General features: G+C 35.1%; 2 protein-coding genes and 1 long non-coding RNA gene across 3 annotated transcripts; 2 read left to right on the top strand and 1 right to left on the bottom strand.

Moving 5' to 3' along the window:
• Positions 1 to 663: 663 nt before the first annotated feature.
• LOC124640834 (protein phosphatase methylesterase 1) lies at positions 664 to 6,625 on the bottom strand. Its single transcript, XM_047178769.1, has 10 exons — positions 6,405 to 6,625; positions 5,854 to 6,055; positions 5,306 to 5,415; positions 4,152 to 4,309; positions 3,304 to 3,394; positions 3,148 to 3,213; positions 2,697 to 2,900; positions 2,233 to 2,390; positions 1,931 to 1,995; positions 664 to 814 (listed from the first exon to the last, which is right to left on the bottom strand). Exons 1-10 carry the CDS (start codon positions 6,476 to 6,478, stop codon positions 713 to 715), a joined length of 1,230 nt encoding a protein of 409 aa, XP_047034725.1. The 5' UTR covers positions 6,479 to 6,625; the 3' UTR covers positions 664 to 712.
• A 146-nt stretch (positions 6,626 to 6,771) lies between these two features.
• LOC124640765 lies at positions 6,772 to 8,213 on the top strand. Its single transcript, XR_006985591.1, has 2 exons — positions 6,772 to 7,067; positions 7,341 to 8,213. It is a non-coding gene; the product is annotated as an uncharacterized LOC124640765 (long non-coding RNA).
• Positions 8,214 to 8,766: 553 nt separating this feature from the next.
• Positions 8,767 to 17,124, top strand: LOC124640947 (zinc finger protein 660-like). The gene is made up of 9 exons (XM_047178922.1): positions 8,767 to 9,069; positions 9,153 to 9,462; positions 9,609 to 9,698; positions 9,944 to 9,997; positions 13,900 to 14,062; positions 14,808 to 14,932; positions 15,179 to 15,298; positions 15,561 to 15,702; positions 16,034 to 17,124. Exons 1-9 carry the CDS (start codon positions 8,932 to 8,934, stop codon positions 16,410 to 16,412), a joined length of 1,521 nt encoding a protein of 506 aa, XP_047034878.1. The 5' UTR covers positions 8,767 to 8,931; the 3' UTR covers positions 16,413 to 17,124.
• Positions 17,125 to 17,231: the final 107 nt, after the last annotated feature.

Raw genomic sequence — 17,231 nt, 5'->3', positions numbered from 1 at the left:
ATGAATATTGCTTACTAGGAAATCAATAGCACATTTTCTCATGCTAGAATCATACAATTGCAATGTAGCATTAATATTGCTTATCAGGAAATTAATCAAACACCTTCAGCCTAAAATATTCAATACACAACCAACTCATCTAACTTAGATTCCACATAACATTATAATGATTGATCATCAAGCATGCAGAATGCTTACCACCAAAATTAAAATATGAAACACAACCTTTGTTTAAGCTAATTTATATAAGCTTTAGTAGAATTCTCTGCAGAATATTAACATTTTTACGTTTGGTCAGTTTTTGCTATTAGTGAGCATCTAGTTACTCAATATAACTTGTATTACACTAACTTTTGATTTAAAGTTTTTTTTAACCTTAATTCTCACACAGTTTCCATTTATAATTCATTTTTTTCATCATTATAATCCATTTGCAACTCATTTTTTGTCTTTTAAAAAAGTTATATTTTGAACTTTTAATCGAAGTGGTTTGGAGAAATGACATTTTTTAGGGATTGAAAAGTAAACACAACTCAAGCTGGCACTGGCATACTACATATCTACATGCTGTATATCAGACTAATACAGAATTGTTAACCATATTGAATGTATGTTTACAGATAGGTACCCTATTCAAAGTATGTTTACCGGAATATTAGTGAGTCCTTGTAAAATCAAGTTATATTGAGTATTTTCTATATATAAATACAGTTCAACAGCCGGGCATGGCATGCACGAGCTGCATCTGTTCGCCGGCTTCAGTGGCCGACGTGAGACGGTGACGTAAGGCGAATGCTGCTACCACTCGCGCTACCTGCAAAATAAAATTATAACGTATAGAAGCAAATATTGTTTCATTTATTTACCAGTGACAAGGTATAGAAGATATTGTTGTTAAAATAATTTATACAGGAATTAATTTTAAGCAGTGCAAAAAAAAACTGGTGGTGCAGAATCATGAACATATCTGCATCATCAGTAAATTGTTGTTTTTAATTTTTCTATCCGCCCTAAAAATCAGCAGAATATGGATATTAACTATTCTTACGCGCTTGGAGCCGCGCTCGCGTCAGTAAACCGGTTTCGCGTTGCCGCCGTGCCTACTGTGACGACTGTGACCGTACTATCGGTTAAAAAATAAACATCTTTCGATATCTATAACTATTCTTTTTTGTACTAAAACACAACAAAATAAAAATATTTGTATCTATAAAACTTATTTAACTATAAGTTGACAAAGTTTACGCACTTAATAAAATTCATTCCTGTATGTAAAAAGTCGAATTATAAAGGACAATGGGCGATTCCGGTCCAAATGTCCACCACGAACGAGACCTATATGGCTAGATAGCCCGTTAAATATAGAACATTTTTTGTTATGAAAGTAAAAAAAAATATAATGCCAGAAAAAAGTTATAGCAAAATCAAATAAAACATTTTATAGATTTTTTCAATTACTTTTCGTGATGTTCGATTTTCGTACTTTCTGTAACTTCTGACAAAATAGAATTGTTCACTATTAGAGAGAAGACACCACCAGTTACATCGAACTTTCTTAGATCCAGGAACCGCTGAGTATATTCAAGCACTTCTGGCGCCTCAATTGGTTAGTGATTCGTACATCCATCGGGCAATCATCAAAAATATGGGCTGTTTACATGCAAATGTGTCTTACTCATCTTAGTTTTAGATAAAGTGCGGAAATGGAAGTGGAATAAAATAAAAAATAATAATGATAACATACAAAAACTACCGAAAATTAAGATTACTTTTTTGGCTATAACTTTTTTTTGGCATTGTTTTTTTTTTACTTTCTTAGTAAAAGTTACTCTAAATTAAGTGGAGTATTTAATTATATAGGTCTCGTTTGTGGTGGACATTTGGACCAAACTTCATACATTCTTGCCCAATCTCCTTTATGTGAGTTTACCTCGCCCGGAGTGTCTTCGTGTACGGCGTGACCACATCGCGTCAGCACTTGCATTTGGAATTTACCTGAAACCGAAATATCGACATGTTTTTATTCTAAATTGATTGATTACATAGCTCATGACTTAACATCAACATCTATCTAACCGTAATCAAACTAAATTGAGGTTACCTTTTAGTATTACCGGAAGCTTCTGAGTAGTTTATATGAAGCGACTGCCTATGTGACCTCATCAACTTCGTTACCTACGCAACAATATGGTAGTCGGCCATAGAGATTAAGCTATAGCTAGTGGCACATACCCTGCATCTGTCCGACAGTCAGTTCCCTGTCGAGGCCGTCTATAGAGGCCAGCAGCAGCAGCCGCGGCGGCCGCAGGGAGAGGAAGGCGGCCGACAGTCCGCGGAACCAGCCCGCCCAGTGACGCTCCGTCTTCGATAGGTCGATACGCCATTTGTACCTAAAAATGTGAAAAAATATGTAATGTTCTTTTGGAAAAAAGGGATTAGAAAGTTACAAATGACATAGAGAAAGTGAGTACCTACATAGTAAAAAAAACACGAGTTTTGTGAGTTAATAATTAGAACTTCATTAGACATGAGAACATTGACCACCATTATTAAAAGTGCAAAAGGCACCAAGAAGACAAAGTATCAGACAGCATGATGAAGCAACCACCATAACTTTTCTAAACTACAAGACCACTTTACTAACTAAAAACCATCCCTGCAATAAATGAATTTCAACCAAAATGTTGTAAACTCACTTCATAGTACTAGCGCCGTCCCCCACAGCGGTAGGGCGGGCGAAGGCCTGGGGCTCCGGCTCGGGCTCGGGCTCGGCTATGTCCTCGCCATCCTCCTCGGCGATGCGGTCGGGCAGCGCCGCGTGTCGGGCGGGCTCGGGGGCGGAGCCCGACACTCGAGTGTATGTCTCCACTTCGTTTGTGGCTAGGAGGCCTGTTTCACAGCTGGGAATCATGATAAGTTAATTCAACTTATATTTTTTTTAAGTACGAATTTGTTTTTAATTTGAATGTAATGAAATATTTTTGACATTTGGAAATAATTAGCACTTCTCATTGAATATTATTTGATACCCCATGTAAATAACACAGGTATTCAACATAAAACAGGTAGGTAAAGGATTACGAAAGTGCACTGACTCAACTTTTAAAGATTAATTTAATAAAGCAAGAAATAGAATAGATCACTCACTTCACAATTTGACTGGGCATAGATACTCTCGCTGAATCAACATTACGAACCTGGCCACTTCGGACACTGGATAAGAAAAAACAAAACATCACAAAAAAGGTTTTAAACCCCACTGATTTAAATTTAGAACATTTTATTTACTGTTTGTTTACATACCACCACTCTATAGCGTGTTCAATGCTCTTGAAATGTGTCGGTCTACTCCGTAAGAAGCTCTGCATGCTGGCAAGGGCATCCATTGCAGTGCCTTCAAAATTATTCATATTAATTAGAATTATAAATGAAAATTGTTCTAGTTACAAGAAAAATCTTACACCTTTAATTTTTTTATAGGAAAATTATTTCTTACAAGCTGATCCCGTGAACTTGGTATCGTTCAAACCTTCCCTGGACCTCTACAAACATTTTAAAACCAAAATCAGCTCAATCGGCCCAGCCGTTCTCGAGTTTTAATCAGACTAACGAACAACAATTAATTTTTATTTATATATAGAAGACTAGCTTCCGCCAGCGGCTTCGCCCGCGTGGTGTGTTGATAAAAAGTATGTGTTATATGTTATGCCTATGTGTTAATCCAGGGTGTCACCTATCTACATACCAAATTTCAATCAAATCGGTCCAGCCGTTTTTGCGTGATTGAATAACAAACATACATCCATACATTCTCACAAACTTTCACATTTATAATATAAGTAGGATAGAAGATATGGCATATCATTATTTGTTTCAAGTCTACTAGGTAAGAAACAAATCTAGAGCATGATTGAAGCGGAAAACAAAGGTCAGACCCAATTACTTTGTATCATCGACAGCCCAATGCCTATGTGGGCCCAGGCTAAGTAGTGGTTACAATCACAACAAAACTGACAGTTTTTTGCTGTCTCTATAATCTAGTAAGAAGTTTAGAGTGCCTGTGCCCCACATTTTTTTAATCTGGAACTGACTCTGTACTATTTTTTTTCTTGGAACAACTTATGTACATAGTCCTATTGTACGTCACTGACCTTCCACGACGTCAATAACCGCGATGCCATGTATGCAGTGCTCGAGCGAGGGCCGCTGCGCCACGCGCACGGCGACGGCGCCGCCCATCGAGTGCCCCACCAGCACCAGCGACGGTATGCCATCGCTGAACAACTTGTGCAGCACTTGTTCAACGTCACTGGAAGACGGTAGTGTCAAAATGGTACTTCAAAAACGTGATAGGATTCATGAGCAATTAAAACAATAAAGACCTAGGAAGTTATAGATTGATTGAATTAGAGAGAAAATATGCAATACTAGCTCTGTTGCCAATGGTTCCACCCATGTCCTGTGGAAACAAGTAGCATATAGCTTTCTTGGATAAATGGGCTATCTAACGAGTAAATACTTTTTCAAATTGGACCAGTCATTCCTGAGAAGCAAACCAACTCTTCAGCTTTATAATTTTGCAGTTTACCCTAATACCTTACAGGCATATTTTGTTTCATTAAAATTTATTTATGTATTACTTTTACTGCACAGTAAGCATAACTTAGGTAAAATTCTTATCACTAATAATACTTATAAACTTTGGAAATTATGTTAATCAATTTGATCTAATGAGATTGCAATTTCTTTGTGATAATAACTAATACCTGTTGCACTATCTTAATATTTCAGAGAACAGATAAACATATTTAGGTATGTGTAATGTTTTAAAGAGAAATATGTAAATCGAATTAACTATGTAAAGGGGTGGTGCTACGTACATATATCATGACACAGATAGCAACAAACAGATGGCCCATCAAACAGCTAACAATCAGGCTATCGCTTGTGAACTTATTCCAATTAGACTTATTGTTGTTATTAATTAATATCAAAAGTAATATCAGAACCAATTTTGATGAAATTTGAACTCTAATGAATAAGAAAGAACATTTTCTATCCTGATGCGTAAATAACTAAATATAAGATACTAGCTTCCGCCCGCACCAAGTTCGGTTATATCGCGTTTCCAAGAGGACTCTTCAAAGGTCCGGGATAAAAACTATCCTGTTCTTTCTCAAGGTCAACTCTATCTCTGTGCCAAATTTTATTAAAATCAGTTCAGTGGTTTAGACGTGAAAGCGTAACAGACAGACTTAAATATTAGTAGGGATAGCTGAGTAGTTTTCTTTACAATAATACATACTGCACAAGAGTCTCAATGCTGAGGTCATCAGGATTCTCCACCTTAGTTTCCCCATGGCCTCTGATGTCTATTGACACCACCTGACAGTGTATCATGCTGGTTATCTCCTCCTACAAATTATGAACAACATGTTGAGTAACTGTAAAAGTTGTATAGGAAAAGTAACAAATATTTTTCTGGGAAGAAATCTGAAGTGTTCATTCATATAGATCATAAATATTTTCTGATACCCTGAATTACTGACTTCTTTAGTCGCTCACTGTTTGTCAGAGCAATCTACAAAAGTGTGACAGGGACAAAAGATTTTTCAGAAGCTTTAAAGTGTGAGTGATGTTTCAGTACTCTGCCATTAGTCTTCATTACTATGTTCAACTTATTAAGGCACTTACATAGTAGTAAGTAGTAGAACAGTATAATGTTCCTTTAACAGAACAACAAACCTAACAAACAAACAAACTTAACATCAAAAACAAAAATAATTTCAAAAGCAACAGGTTATCAACATCACAGCATGTAATACTGAATCAAAACAGACATCTTATACTCACAGTGAACAAAGCCCAACTAAGTCCTGAATAACCACCTCCATGTAAAGTCACTATCCTGGGCCTGTCCGGATGATCAGGTTCCGGAGACAGGTACACCTTGAAGGTTCCTCCATCAGTCTCGACATCTACTGTCTTCTCAAAATACTCCTTCCAGGGTACTGGAGTGTAGTCCTTACGACGGCCTGCGCCGAATGGCGCGAGCCTGTAAAAACATGATTGAATAAAAACCTTTATGTATTGCATGAGTCTTCTATAGTTGTAAGAGAAAATAATTGTACAATGAAACGGTATGAACTGTCTGTAATATGTCAAAAGAAAACTGAGGATAGCTGTGAAAGTAAGCGTTTAATTAAAAAAATCTTGATTTATCATACATTTCAATGTTTGAAAACAAAACACATTTTTATAATTGCATTTTTTGACAATAAAACATTGAATGAAATGGCCTTTGTGTTTGCTTTTCCGCAACTTTACTTAATATTGTAAAAACAGAATATCAATTTTGAGACTAAGAAACGAGGTTTTAATATTAATTTGTTGTCCTTTCTTACTTCGATACGCCAGAAGTTCTAGGGCATCTTGGCGGCAATTTGTTTTTCATTATCGTCTTCTGAAGAGCAGACATATTTTTACTTTATTCAGTAATTAAAGCACTGCCGATTTATACACTTAATGTAATTTTTAATAACAACTCCAGTTCAGTTTGTTTTTATTCTGATAACATTTCTAAATTGCCCCGGTATTCTTTCTCCGACATTTTACAAAATGTTCCCAGTTCCCACAGACTGCATTCAATAAAAGTCATCTTACTAATCGACTAAATTATATAGCCTATAAACCGACAAATCGCTTCACTCAGCCAGATCAATATCGTGTGACATTGACGTTGGGTTTGTTTGGTTTTGGTTGGCAGCATGTTGTGACAGCTGGCGATTGGACCGGACCGGGGTTATTGTTTGTTTTGTTTGTGCGGATTTTTGCATAACATTGAGACAGTATTTTGCTTATCATTATAAAAGTGATTTCTGAAAGAGAGTAGCAAGCCGGTGTGCTAGCATATAAACATGTCGGACAACGAACTGTGGTCGGAAAACAGAAAAATATGTCGTATTTGTCTCCGAATAGATACACATTCGTATAATATTTTTAACAGTTATTACGTGGAGCGAAATACTTTGTATTGTGACATGTTGGTGTACTGTACTAAAATACCGGTAAATATTATCACCAAATATTATTCTAGAGTATTTTCAGTAACTAAAGCAGAGTACCTTATAGTTCCGGTTAAACTTTTATGCGTTTTACAATATTTTGAAAGGCACTGAAGGCCATTCAATAATTCTCTCAAGTCTTAAGTCAATAGTAATTTCCTAGTCATATCATCATTACCATCTCAGCCATAGGACGTCCACTGCTGAACATAGGCCTAGTCATATAACTATGATATAATAAAAGTAACTACAAGCCAATGTTTATTTTCATTCCAGGTACAAATGAAGGATGGCCTGCCTCCATACATGTGCAAGAACTGCATAATACATCTGGAAGACATGTACGAGTTCCATCTAGAATGCGAAGAGAGTGAGAAGAACTTCCACTGGCTTCTCTCCGTCAGATGAAGACGAAGCCAATAATATACTCCTTGATATGTGAATTAATCAAAAGACCATTATTGAGATGCGATTAATGTGTTAAATGTAAATTCTATGTTGTATAACATAATCTGCGACACACCCGGATAAGTTATCATATAGTCCGTTTGAGTACCCACTTAGCTAAAAATAAACAATCTTAAGATAATTATACAATTCATTAAATTATTTTGATTACTGTATTTACATTGATCTGTAAGCAGATATTATTTTAAAATTTGATATTTAAATAAAAAGTCAAATCAAGATTGTTTATCTTTAGTTAAGTGTCTACTCAAATGGAGTATATGTAGCATATTAATTGTATGTATTCTAGAAAATGTAGAAATACCTATCATGTATAAATATGATAAATGTAAAAATATAAATTTGATTGATGTATAAGAGTAGACTAGACAGGTTCTATGGTTATTTCTCCATGTTTAAATGTTACGCGCATCATATTGTTAGAAAGTTTAACTTACTAGTAAGTAATAAGTATTAACTATGTTGGTATTTGGTTGATTGTTTTGTTGCGACTGGTTAATTATTTTTGTAACATATTTAACCATATGTACATAATTATTATGTCATCATCATCATCCTACCCTTTTCCAGCTATGTTGGGGTGGACAGTTTTAATGTAATTTAACATAACATAGTAGGCAGCCTAGTCATTGAAATTGTAATTATAAATCACTTTTGATTTCAATAAATGTTCATAAATTATGAAACTTTTTATCTTCAATAAAAATAATAGTAATATGGCGCGAAACGAAACCTTCATGATACTTTCTTCCTCTTCTAACACACTGTTGCATCGATACAGTAAAGATAGATAAAATTTGAATGAACTTACGTCATCACTGAATATTCCTCTCAATTTATTTTTCAAAGATATCTGGATTCGTAGCTTTTTATTATTTCTGACCTTTTTATCTAGATCTTAGTAAGTAATTTGCAATGTCAAGGCGTAGGCGTTGCCTACTTCACACCGACGAAATTCTCAAGCCTCGTTTAGATTCCTTTGACCTGTTTGAGCTGTGTTTCAGAAACGCTTAAATATTATATAAAGTTCGTGGAATTATATAAACCTAAAATTACAAATTGAAACCAAAAACCATGGTACATACATTACATGTTAAGAAAACAAAGTACTCTATTGAGACATGAATGTATTTTTCAATTTTCCCGCCATACCAATTACTCGACTAAAATAAACCGTAACTAATCGAGTTATTTAAGTCGATGGGAGATAGATCATTCCATACCTAAGCTGTCATTGTGGCATGTGTCAAATTTGTTTGTATCGTAATTTTTGACTACGAATAGCTGACTGGATATTTTTATTTCTTATTTTGTTCGTAATTTTGTTCATAGAAACTCCTCGAAATCACAGTCACAACAAACAATACATTCTTTTTCACATGACTCGCAAAACCTGACCATGTCGTTATTAGACTTTACAAAAATATGTCGATTATGTCTCGAGCCAAACAAACAAACATACGATATTTACACCAGTTATTGTGTAAAAAGCAACACTACTTACCATGATATGCTAACAAATTGCACTAAATTAAAGGTAGCATACATTTATCCTAACGTATTTAACAGAAATTGACGTATACGTTTACGATAATCTTATGATTTGTGTTCTATTTCTAGCCGCAAAAAGAGGATGGTCTACCTCGTTTAATTTGTAAGGAATGTTGTCGGCAGCTCAAGCGTACGTACAGTTTTAACGTACAATGTGATGAGAGTGATAAAAAGCTAAAATTATTACTAGGAAACTTGTCAGAAGAAAGCAAACAAAATGGATGTTTGGATGCAACTGTGAAACATGAAGATGATGGGGAAATAAAAGCCGAAGGTGTTGATGGGGAATTATTGACGACGCTAGATGATAATGTTCAGGGAGATCTGTTGCCAGCACTTGATGATAATGGCCAAGAAGAACTTAAGGGTATTAAGCTCGGTAAGTGGAAGTTCAGTATCTGAACGTACATGGAAATAAAATGGATTTTTAAAAATAAAATTTGATATATATTGCAGTCATTCCTGAACACAATAAATTCTAGAAAAGAAAAGATGCATTTTAAGTATAATATTTATTTCTTTCAGAGCCATTATTGAATGATGATGGAAGCAACAGCTCTTGGGATGTTGAAGATAATGATGTGTTATTGGAACATAGAAAATCGAAGAAAAAAGGTATAATTTTCTATTCATTTATTTAACAAGTTCATGTACATTATGTAGTTGATGAGACAAAAAAATAGAAAAAGTAAAAAGTTCTACTTCTTTCTTTAGAAATCTCTTCTAGCAGGCCGATTGGAGGAGAGCATTATTATTCTATTTTTCTTATCTTTCCAAATAACCATATCCCCCTAAATATAATGAAATATGCATTGACAATAAATGCAACAGTTGTTTAAGTAAAATATATTTTTTTGCAGAAACAAAATCTCTTGAAGAGAAACCAAAAAAGAAAAGAGGTAGAAAGAAAAAAGGTATGTAGTACGCAATTTCTTTAAATCATTCCCAATATAGAATCATGTCTAAATTATTGTTCCCAGTATGGGAACATTTCCATAGATGGAAACATTTACAGATTTTTGTCGTCAACATGGAAACATTCCCAGATTATCATTCACAACATAGATTCACTAACAATTTATTGTTCCTAATATGGAATAACTTTCAGTTTATGGATTCCAATATGAAATCATTATCAATGAAAACAATACTCAAAATTTACGTAATGTACAAATCTGGAAAAAAATCTAGAAATTCATTTCCAAAATGGGAACAGGTTTTATATGTGATTTACTTAAAGGATGATGGGCAATTTTGTATGAACCCTGGCCTGATAACCAATAAAGTTCTAATGTATATTAGATTATTACTTATACCCTACAGTTACTAAAATAAAACAGTTCATGTCAAGAATCGACCGGAAATAAGTACAGTCGGGCACAAAAGAGTTATACTTTTTGCACCATTTTTTTTTTGTTAAAATAAAATCCATAGTAGAAAAATTCAGTGTTTGATGTATTTTCGTCAACTTATCACTTATTTAAATAAGCCTAGGGTAGACTATCAGTTAAAATCGGTCTTAACTAGGCAGGCCCGCCGCTAGCTGTTTGTTCGCCCGCGTGCAAAACTGATTATGCCGCCCTACGACTACATACGTTTTGACAAAAAATATATAAGGGGGGGGGGGACCCAGGGGGTCCGGACCCCCCCGCCCATTCATATCCATTTTACTTGTCCAACAGAAAAAAATATGTACATGCACCGCTCTGGTTGCAGAAAACCCACTTACTTTTGGATAAATAACTATTGCAATACATAACATACATTACACATAACTTTTTATTTACTTGAAATGTTCAGAGTAACCTAAGCAGTCCTGGGTTAGCCCATAAGCAAACTAAGCAATTGCTTAGGCTTAGGGCATCAATGCAGTGCAATCATTACCCAAGTGGCCCCTATGTATTGAAGGATTGTGATTAACTTAAACTAACGCACTTAAATATCTATAACAATGTTTAAAGTCAGTAAAATATGTTATTTGGTGGGTTTCCCGTTGAAAACTTATAAGGCACATGTCATATGTAAGGAAGCGCGAGCGGAGCGAGCGCGAAAATTTTTTAGTCTAAGGACACAAAACAAATAAAAACCACTTTAAATTAACAAAGCAAAGTCAAAAAGTAAGATATGCACGGAAGTGAAGTGCAAAAGCCGCGAGCGAAGCGAGCGCGATTTTTTTTTAACAGAGTTTTCATGAAGTAAACATATTATCATAAAAAGCCATAACGGACGTGCGCGAAAAATGTTTTTTCCGGAATTGAATGCCTCAACAATTAAACAAAGATAAAATGCGACATCTGACATGGAGCCGCGAGCGCAGCGAGCGCGAATTTTTTTGGGGATGCAAAGGGTGAAACAGTCAAAATTAATAGGAGACGACCAAAGCTAGGGCGGCTTTTTCTGAAATTTTATTGGTTTAATTTTGCCGCCCCCTAAATAGCATTTGCCCCACGCTACGCCACTGGTTGATCTTAAATCGTTTTTAAGAACCTTTAATTTTGAAAATGTCCTTTCAACAGATGTACCTAACTGAAACCGGCAGTGTAAGTAATATTCTTAGCGCTATTGCTGAGTTCGGAAATATTGAAATCAAATCATTAGTAAAAAGATATTGTATTTTTTAAATATTACGTGATAACTCGCTAGATTTGCCGCCCCCTAGGACGTGCCGCCCGCGTGCTGTGCACGCGCTGCACGCCCGCTTACGGCGGGCCTGTAACTAGGCATAATTGATTTAATAGTAAAACAAAACATAAAAACTTTTATTTCTACCACTGTATATTATTTCCATTATTGGAGATAAGCATTTCCTCGTTCTCCGGCACCAGGATAGTCGGCCCTGGGTTGTCGAATTATTAGAAAAGTAGCGACCCACCCCAGCTTCGCACGGGAAAACAATATTTAGACATAGGGATATAAGGACTGTAAAAGCGACTTTGTCTTATACTATGTAGTGATGCACAAATGATAATCAAACCACGGTGGTCAAGTCCGCAAGGATACATGAGGGGTTTAATCAGTAGAATAAAGTTATTTAAGTTGTTTGTCAGCTTTCACAGAGTTCTCATCATATGGCATATCAGGCTGGTCAGCCAGGACAGTCGACAGTCATTGGTGATGATAGATTGATGCCAGCACACCTCCAATTCCACAGGATTATATTTCAAAGCAAGATGTATTATCCTGGCCATTAGATGATGTCTGTGCAAGTACTCACGACAAGTATTTGCATTAAATGGGCTACGAACTTGACTGAACTGATTTGAAAAATCTTTCAGTGGTGGAAAAGTTACGTTATTTATAATGAGAAGATTTTAGTTTTCCTTATATACCATACGTGCCAAAGTAGTTTAATAAAATAGGCAGTCGTAGGCTTACAGGACTGATATCTTTTTTCCCCAGTGATTAACAATGTTCCACCCATAATAAAAATTGAAGTTTAGGGTATAAGCTATCATTTGATGCGCAAATGGATATTATTGGCTATGCCGCGCCGGTTAAAGTCACTGGAACAGAGGAATAGTTACACCTTACGTTGTGAATACTAACTGTTATTTTTTTAAATATGGACACATGTACCTTCTGTGACACGTCTTGACTGATATTGACAATAATATATAATGCACTTAACAGCCCTCCCATACAAAATAGTGGTAATAACATGTCAAGTCAAGTCCATGGGCTGTCGTATGCTATCAAGTGTCATATCTTCGTTCTCCGGTGGTTTACAATATTTTGTCCATAATAAAAAATGAAGCTTATGACATAAGCTATCATTTGATGTGCAAATGGTTTTTATTGGATATACCGGTTAGACTCACCCGAATTGCAGAATACGTACACCATACGTTGTAAATACTACCTGCTAAATAATCTTTTTTTGTTTCAATAAACTTCGAAAATATGGGCACAGACACCTTCTGTGACTTGTTCTGACAATTATTGACAATAATAATGCACTTAAACATCCCTCCCATATGCAATGAAGTGGTTCAAGTCCATGGGCTGTCCTATGCTATCAGGTGTTATATCTTCGTTCTCCGGCGGTTTACAAGGTTTTGCCCATAACAAAAAATGAAGCTTAGGGTATAAGCTATCATTTGATATGCGAATGGTTTTTATTGGATACACCGGTTAGACTCACCGGAATGGCGGACTACGTGCACCATACATTGTAAATACTTCCTGCTAAATATTTTTTTTTTATAAGCTTGGAAAATATGGGCACAGACACCTTTTGTGATATGTCCTGACTAATATGGACAGTAATATAATGCACTTAAACATCGCTCCCATACAAAATGAAGTGGTTCAAGTCCATAGGCTGTCGTATGCTATCAAGTGTCATATCTTCGTTCTCCGGTGGTTTACAAGGTTTTGCCCATAACAAAAAATGGAGCTTAGGGTATAAGCTATCATTTGATATGCAAACGGTTTTCATTGGTTATGCCGGTTAGACTCACCAGAACGGCGGAATACGTACACCATACGTTGTAAATACTACCTGCTAAATAATCTTTTTTTTTTTCAATAAACTTGGAAAATATGGGCACAGACACCTTCTGTGACTCGTTCTGACAATTATTGACAATAATAATGCACTTGAACATCCCTCCCATATGCAATAAAGTGTTTCAAGTCCATGGGCTGTCCTATGCTATCAGGTGTTATAACTTCGTTCTCCGGTGGTTTACAAGGTTTTGCCCATAACAAAAAATGAAGCTTAGGGTATAAGCTATCATTTGATATGCGAATGGTTTTCATTGGATATACCGGCCAATTTTACCCATCATCCTTTGAGCTTATGTATGAATTTCAGTATATTTAGAAAACGAAGTCCGCCGCATACCAGAGAGTAAGCTGCCGCATCAGTGTGACATCTGTGGGAAGGTGCTGAGTACTAAGAGTAATCTGAAAGCACATAAAGTGTGCCATTCAGATCTCAGGCCGTTTCAGTGTACCGAATGTCCGGCTACTTTTAGGTGAGGATTTTCAGTTTTTTTTAATGGAAATATACTTGTGAGCTATGATCTGCTACAACAGAGTGCTGATTCCGAGTTTTGTGTGCGTTTGCAACTCGATACGTAATTATAAGTCTATTGAAATAGAGAGTTGTATGCTACGTCACATGATTTAGTTATTACATGTTCATTTATTTTGCCGGTTAATAATGCTTACACTCGCAAAAGTGAGCTGGAGTGTTATACGACCAAGTACCGAAGACAGACTTAATCAATTCGATGATAAGTGCTACTTAATTCAATGGTATGATAATCTTCGAATTTTTGAAATTCATTGAAAAAATTAACTTTCAAAACTCGCACTAGGCACTCTGTAATTATTGGGAAAACACTACATCTCACATGGTGAACAATCATCACAGGAAGGTGATGAATTATTGAAGCCATTTCCCAGCAGTGTGATAGATCAGGTTAGGGAATAAATAAATGGATAAGCTTAGGGTGCATCTACACGGTGCAAGTTCTTGCGCATGTTCAGGTACATGCGCAGGTTACATGCATTATAAAAACATGCGGATTCAGCGACTCGCGCATGTTCCAAAGCAAAAACACTTACTTGCGCATGTTAACTTGCTTCAGCTACCGTGTAGACACACCCTAAATGTATTGTAAAATACAAGAAAATACACTTTTCTTCTTTTTTCGTGCACTTTAGGAGATCTTATAATGTAAATACCCTTTACAGTAATATTAAATACTTTTGCAGAGGTCACAGTGCGTTATTTCAACATAAGAAAATACACTCGGGTGAAACTCCTTACCACTGTGAGTATTGTCCAAAGCAGTTTAGTAGACGCACGGGACTCGTCAATCATGTACGAATGCATAAAGGTGAGTTAACAAGGTGTTTGATATACTATAATTGCATGTTTTATTCTTGCTTAAGATTATTTGTTTGTTGAATAGAAAAGATTCTAGCGTGTTGTTATAAACAACTTTTTATTAATAATACACATCTTAGTTAATATGTATGCGTCTACGTATATATGTTATTTTTTTTCTTTATCCAATAATCCAATATACTATCAGTTTTGTATGTGACTACTATATACCTACAGTAAATATGTTTAATCGCAGGAGACAAGAGGTACAGTTGTGATGTATGTTTCAAAACGTTCGTGCAGAGCGCTCAGCTGTCCATTCATTTACGGAGACATAAAGGAGACAAACCCTTTTTGTGCCAAGTCTGTGGGAAAGGTAAGCTATTGAATAAATAATATACTTCTTCTGATCCCTGCTCTGTTCATATTAATATGCATTCTATTAAAATGATGAGTGGAAATTGTCTTCAAGTGTTCGTTTTTCCCATATAAGTTCCAAAAGACAAGACATTCTTAAAACATAGGAGTATCGCTTCGTGTAGATATAGATTGGCTAATAAATTATATGAATTATTGCTATAAATTCCACTAATAAAATCCTGGTCTAATAGATAAAATATGCTTCTTATCTCTTCTAGGATTTCCAATAAGGGCAGAATTGAAAGTTCACCAAAGGACACACAACGGCGAAAAGCCATACTCTTGTCATCTCTGTACGAAGACTTTCGCGACATCTGGCAACTTATCCATACACGTTAGGATACATAATAAGGAAATAAGGTAAGTTAAATAATCTTATTTTTATTTTTTTGATTTGAGTATATTTACTGCTAAACATGTGATATATTAAATATCAACTTTTAAAATGATATGTATTGGCAGTTTAGGAACAGAATTATGGACCTTTTTCTGTGATAGAAACAGAAATCTTAAACTATTCCACAAAGGGAATAAAATATGAAACTATTCCCAAATTGGGAACAACAATACCTGTCTATAAATGTTCCCAATTTGGAATCAATAATTAGTTTTTTTTCCCAAGATGGTACATTTCTATCTGGTAATTTATAGTATTTCAGATTAGAAATGTTTAATTTTGCTTTTTTCACAGATATAACTGCAAAGAATGTGAACGAGGCTTCGTAACATGTAGCGCTTACAACGTCCACTTAAAGAGACATAAAGGCCAGAGAGACTACCACTGTGAATGTGGCAAGACTTTCTTCACGTCATCAGCATTAAAACAACACAAAGTAGTCCACACAGGAGAAAAAAAATACCAATGCAAAATATGTGACAGAAAGTTCACACAAACTAGTCATTTAGGTCGGCATTTTAGACGAGACCACGCTAAACCGAACGCGCCCTTACCTTCTTCGGAAACTTACAAAATAGTGTTGCCAGATAATAATGTGTTTACTCTAATAGATAGTACGATACAGAAAATTTCGCAGAATGTTAATAGCGATGTGAAGTGTGAAGGCTCGTAGCGAAGGTTTGATATTTGTTTGAACGTAAAACTACCTCAGTAATGTAATTTATTGGTTTTACGGAGTAGAAGATTTATTTCGTCGCAAATATGTAATATACCTAATTGAGATTTTTCGGCAATGTCACTTCCTGTCCACTGCCGAACAAAGCCTCGTGGTAGGATGTCTTACTAATACAACTTGATAGTTGTAAAGTACAGAATTATTTTAAAGTTACATACTTTGGCAGCCTGTAATAATCAAAGCTAGGTCATCATAAATTAGAATGTTCAATATTACACCAATCACATCATTTACGTATATCACAACAAATCTGGCGAATCTGATTCGTTTTGACAAATGGAATATTTTTTTATAGAAATAATGAAAAAGAAACTTCTTACAGTGACAAAATATAGGAATAACTTAAAATATATATCATAAGTATCGGAATGTTTTAGCTTGCTATTAACGAATTGACGATTTATAAATAAAATGATCAATATAGTAGAGCGTTGTTATTATTTAATAAAATAATAAAAAATATTTTCTTGTGGAATTGAGTGAATATTTATGATTATATAATCAGTTGTGACAATTGATTATATAATCATAAATAAAAGTACATCTGTAGGATGCATCAAATTCAGTTAATTTTGTAAGTTGGTATTTATTATATTAGTGTAAGTATGCATTAAGTTGATTTTTTATTGCGAATTCATTAAGTATGTAATTAATAGAAAAATGAGTCAAATATTCTACTTTGTTTTTTTTTTTAATTTCTTAAAGTAAGTCAGAGATGTTAATTAAATATTGTGCTACCTTTTTGTTAGACTAGAA

This window comes from Helicoverpa zea, chromosome 21 (genome assembly GCF_022581195.2).
Source record: "Helicoverpa zea isolate HzStark_Cry1AcR chromosome 21, ilHelZeax1.1, whole genome shotgun sequence".
In the NCBI taxonomy this organism is placed as follows: domain Eukaryota; kingdom Metazoa; phylum Arthropoda; class Insecta; order Lepidoptera; family Noctuidae; genus Helicoverpa; species Helicoverpa zea.
Note: the sequence above shows the minus strand (reverse complement) of the source record. Positions and strands in the feature narration are given on the sequence as shown.

Excerpts from the sequence above, each read along its gene's own strand:
- LOC124640834 (XM_047178769.1), bottom strand. The coding sequence starts at position 6,478 with ATGTCTGCTCTTCAGAAGACGATAATGAAAAACAAATTGCCGCCAAGA. Across the intron at positions 6,056-6,404 it reads AGAACTTCTGGCGTATCGAA|GCTCGCGCCATTCGGCGCAG; the intron begins GTAAGAAAGGAC and ends ATGTTTTTACAG. Across the intron at positions 2,901-3,147 it reads ATGCCCAGTCAAATTGTGAA|CTGTGAAACAGGCCTCCTAG; the intron begins GTGAGTGATCTA and ends CATGATTCCCAG.
- LOC124640947 (XM_047178922.1), top strand. The coding sequence starts at position 8,932 with ATGTCGTTATTAGACTTTACAAAAATATGTCGATTATGTCTCGAGCCA. Across the intron at positions 9,070-9,152 it reads CAAATTGCACTAAATTAAAG|CCGCAAAAAGAGGATGGTCT; the intron begins GTAGCATACATT and ends TTCTATTTCTAG. Across the intron at positions 14,063-14,807 it reads GAATGTCCGGCTACTTTTAG|AGGTCACAGTGCGTTATTTC; the intron begins GTGAGGATTTTC and ends ATACTTTTGCAG.